The sequence below is a fragment of the Lynx canadensis genome, chromosome B2 (genome assembly GCF_007474595.2).
Source record: "Lynx canadensis isolate LIC74 chromosome B2, mLynCan4.pri.v2, whole genome shotgun sequence".
Taxonomy (NCBI): domain Eukaryota; kingdom Metazoa; phylum Chordata; class Mammalia; order Carnivora; family Felidae; genus Lynx; species Lynx canadensis.
Genome location: NC_044307.1, coordinates 2,525,385 through 2,529,642, shown reverse-complemented (window position 1 = coordinate 2,529,642; position 4,258 = coordinate 2,525,385). Strand labels below are relative to the sequence as shown.

Sequence of the window (4,258 nt, the reverse complement as noted above, 5' to 3'; positions counted from 1 at the left end):
CACTTCTGTTCTCTGTCTCTGTCTCTGTCTCTCTCTCTCTCAAAATAAATATACAAGCATTAAAACAAATTTAATATATTAATGTTTCTGACACTGTATCGGTGGAACATATTCTGATTGGCTGTGGTTTTATCATATGTGTGTAGATGTCTGTTTGCAATTAGGAAAGAAATAGTGCTCCCAAAAGGGAGTGAAATAACAAAATCTTGTGGAGGTTTTTGAAATAATAATATGATGCAGATGCTCTAAATCAGAATCTCTGGAGGCTGCAATGAATCCATGAACTCAGAGTTTGAACACTCACTTGCACGAAAGAAGGAGATAAGAAAATCTCTTTGAGAGTTGTCAGAAAAAATGTTGGATGACACATGCAGGACACAAAAGCATAAAGACTCTGAACTCAAATTCTTCCATCAGAGGGTCTTGCCCCCCAGTCATCTGGAGTCATAGCCCCCACAGAACACCTTCCTCATTGCTCCCGTCACATCCTTGTTCCGCAGGGTATATATGAAGGGGTTGACCATGGGGGTGACGATGGTGTAGAAGAGAGAAATGAACTTGCCCTGATCCTGGGAGTAGTTGTTGCTGGGCTGGAGGTAAGCATAGATCGCCGTGCCGTAGAAAAGGGAAACCACCGTGAGGTGGGACCCACATGTCCCAAAGGCTTTCCTCTGTCCTGCGGCTGACTTTATTCTTAACACTGCCCTGACGATTCGACCATAGGAGAATGTGATTAATGCCACAGGTATGAGGAGAATGATCACAATGACAAAGAAGAGCTCAGACTCATTCACAGTGGTGTCAACACAAGCAAGCTTGAGCAGTGGGGGGACCTCACAAAAGAAGTGGTCTATTTTATTTCTCCCACAAAGTGGTACAAGGAAGGTGAGCACCGTCTGCAACGAGGAGTTGCCAAAACCAATGAACCACGATGCAGAAGCCATCAGGGCACAGAGACGGGGGTGCATGATCACTGTGTAGTGCAAGGGCCTGCATATGGCTGCATAGCGGTCAACTGCCATCACCCCCAACAGAATGCATTCTGTGGATCCCAACCATAGAGAGACGAAGAGCTGAGCTACACAGGCACCAAAGGAGATAGACTTGTCTGCTCCCCTGAGATGAACCAGCAGTTGAGGAACAGTGCTGGTCGTGTAACACAGGTCCAGAAAGCTTAGGTTGGACAGGAAAAAGTACATGGGAGTCTGCAGGTGTGGGTCCAGGCGGGACAACGCAATGATGGTTGTGTTTCCCAGCAGGGTGAGCAGATAGAAGATCAGAAGAACCACAAAGAGGACTCGCTCCAGCTGAGGCCGGTCAGAGAAACCCAGCAGGATAAAGCCAGTGAAAGAACTTCCATTTTTCGGGTCCATCCTTTTGTACCACCTGATTCCTGTCAAGATCAAGCATTTAGCAATTTTTAAGAGAAATCTTCAAAAAAAATCAAAAGTTGGCAGGAGGTGGAATTATCATGTTATAAGACTGGTCATGGCATTTTATAAGTAACTATTTGAATAAATGGTGTACTCATTACATTGATCAATTAGTTCCACTTTCGTTCCACATTACCATAAAAAGTCAATCACTAATGAGGAGAGTAGTCAAAATGGCGAAACAGCATGGAAGTTTTTTGTGTGTCTCATATCCATGAAATACAGCCAGACTAACACTAAACCATCCTACACTCCTAGAAAACTGACTGGAGGATTAACACAACAATCTGCACAACCTGAAGCACAGAATTCAGCAGGTACGTGGCATGGAGAAGTGAACTTGGGGAACGAGAAGGTGCAGGAAGGGAGGTGCTTTTGCGAGCAGAGAGAGGATGGAGACTGCGGGGGGTGGGGGCGGAGAATACAGGAAAAGCACCCCTCCACAAAAGCAGCTGGAGGAAAGTGGAAAATTGGAAGCAGCCGCCGGGACTAAAGTAAAAAGGGAGAAAGGAGAAAGGAGAGGGTTTAAATTCCATTAAGACTTTAAACAAGGGGAGCGCAAAGGCTGCAGCTCGATACGTGGCAGTGCTCTGGTGGGAAAGGTGAATCCCCAGGAGGAGAGTGGGGTCTGGGAGATTCCCAGGCCACACGGGGAAATGCGGTTCCACTGCTGGAAGGATATTTGGTAGAGACTGTTGAAGCCACCTGGTCCCAGCAGACCCCGGAAGGCAGCCATGTTCACTGATTCTGGGGCAAGCTTGTTGAAGGCAAAGCCTGGTGCCAGATGTGTGTTGCGATTTTCCATGGTCCCTGAAACACTGAGGCTACACTGTCTCGCAATTTTTCTTAGGGGTGGGCTGGCACCTGGCCACAGTCTCGGGGCACCAACAACAGCAGAGTCCAGTGGGCGTTCCTGGGTGCAGCTGACATTCAGCCATTGCTCATTCAGCCCTTTCTCAGTGAGACCCTCTCGCAGAGGGGCTGAATGTTTCAAGGCCGCAGTCCTTCGGAAGTAAGGGGCCAGGGAAAACAGCCGCATCTGAGACAAAACTCGGGAGAGAGGTGCTGCCTGGGGCCTGGTCACGGAGAGTGAGAAAGCGGGGAGTGGACAGAGCTGAAGACAGAGGACTGGTGTGTGATTGCTGCTCTGGGAGAACAGACTGGGTAGCTGGGTGGCGCCATTTTCACCATTCCTGCCCATGCGCATATGCACCTATGAGCGCTGCCACAATCCACCCCAGTAGTCTAGCAGCGCCATCTAGTGGAGAGCGGAGCTGTTACACCAAGCCCTGCCCAACTGGGCGAACTTTGCTCTTCAAGAACAAAACCTCACCACCAGATTAATTTAAGGAATATAAAGAGCTACAGGGACTGACCTCTAAGGGAAAACGAAGTAGTTTCAGTCCTACTTCAATCTCTTAGCAGGTCCATCTATTCAATTTTCTTTCTTTCTTTTTTATCCTCTTTTACACTTCTTTTTCTTGAATACAGAAAGAGAAAACATTCATTTTTATTTTCAATTTTTATTAAAAATATTTTTCATGAATTTTTATTACTATATTTTTTACTTTTGTCTAAATTTTTTCAAATTCTACTTTACATCCATCATTTTATTTTAGTCTACTTCAGTGTATTCAACTTTTCCAATTTTCAAATGATCTCCTTTTTTTTCACTTTTTTCCCTTTTTCGTTTCTTTTTCTTGAATGCAGAAAGAGAAAAACTTCATTTTTACTTTCAATTTCTATTAAAAATATTTTTCTTTAATTTTTATACCATATGTGTGCTTTTATGTAAATTTTTCAAATTCTATTTTACTTCCATCATTTTATTTAGTCTAATACAGTGTATTCACTGCTTCAAATTTTCAAACAATTTCTTTTTTTTCTTGTTTCTTTTTTCTCTCTTTCATTTCATTTCTTTTTCTTGAATATAGAAAAAGAAACATTCATTTTTATTTTTAATTTTTATTAAAAATATTTTTCTTTATTTTTTCTACTATATTATTTACTTTGGGTATATTTTTTCAAATTCTATTTTATGCCCATCATCTCATTTAAGTCTACTTCAGTGTATTCATTTTTACAAATTCTCAAACGATTTCCTTCCCCCCCTTTTTTTCTCTCTAATCTGTCAAACCACTTTCAACACCCAGACCAAAACACACCTAGGATCTAGCATCATTTATTCAATTTGTGTGTGTTTTTAATTTTTTAATTTTAATAGTTTTTAAATTTACATTTTAATTTTTCTACTTCATTAATTCCTGTTCTCCCTTTAAAATGACAAAATAAAGGTATACACCCCAAAAGAAACAGCACGAAGTAACGACAGGCAGGGATTTAACCAACACAGATACAAGCAAGTTGTCTGAACCAGAATTTAGAATCACAATAACAAGAATACTAGCTGGAGTAAAAAATAGATTAGAATCCCTTTCTGAACAAACTGGGGGTTGATCGGGGGAGGGAGGGAGGGGAGGGTGGGTGATGGGTATTGAGGAGGGCACCTTTTGGAATGAGCACTAGGTGTTGTATGGAAACCAATTGGACAATAAACTTCATATATTGAAAAAAAATAGAATCCCTTTCTGCAGAGATAAAAGGGAGTAAAATATAGCCAGAATGAAATTAAAAATGCTATGAGTGAGCTGCAATTAGAGATGGATGCAGCGGCAGCAAGGATGGATGAGGCAGAACAGAGAGTCAGCGATAGAGAGGACAAACTATAGAGAATAATGAAGCAGAAGAAAAGAGGGAGATTAAGGTAAAAGAGCATGATTTAAGAATTAGACAAATCAGTGACCATTCAAAGGACCATCAGAATG

At 42.0% G+C, this 4,258-nt stretch overlaps 1 protein-coding gene across 1 annotated transcript; it reads right to left on the bottom strand.

Moving 5' to 3' along the window:
* Nucleotides 1-434: 434 nt before the first annotated feature.
* Nucleotides 435-1,373, bottom strand: LOC115514764 (putative olfactory receptor 2B8). Its single transcript, XM_030316942.1, has one exon. It carries the CDS (start codon nt 1,371-1,373, stop codon nt 435-437), a length of 939 nt encoding a protein of 312 aa, XP_030172802.1.
* Nucleotides 1,374-4,258: the final 2,885 nt, after the last annotated feature.

Bases quoted from the DNA above. Each gene is read 5' to 3' on its own strand.
- LOC115514764 (XM_030316942.1), bottom strand. From the start codon at position 1,373: ATGGACCCGAAAAATGGAAGTTCTTTCACTGGCTTTATCCTGCTGGGT.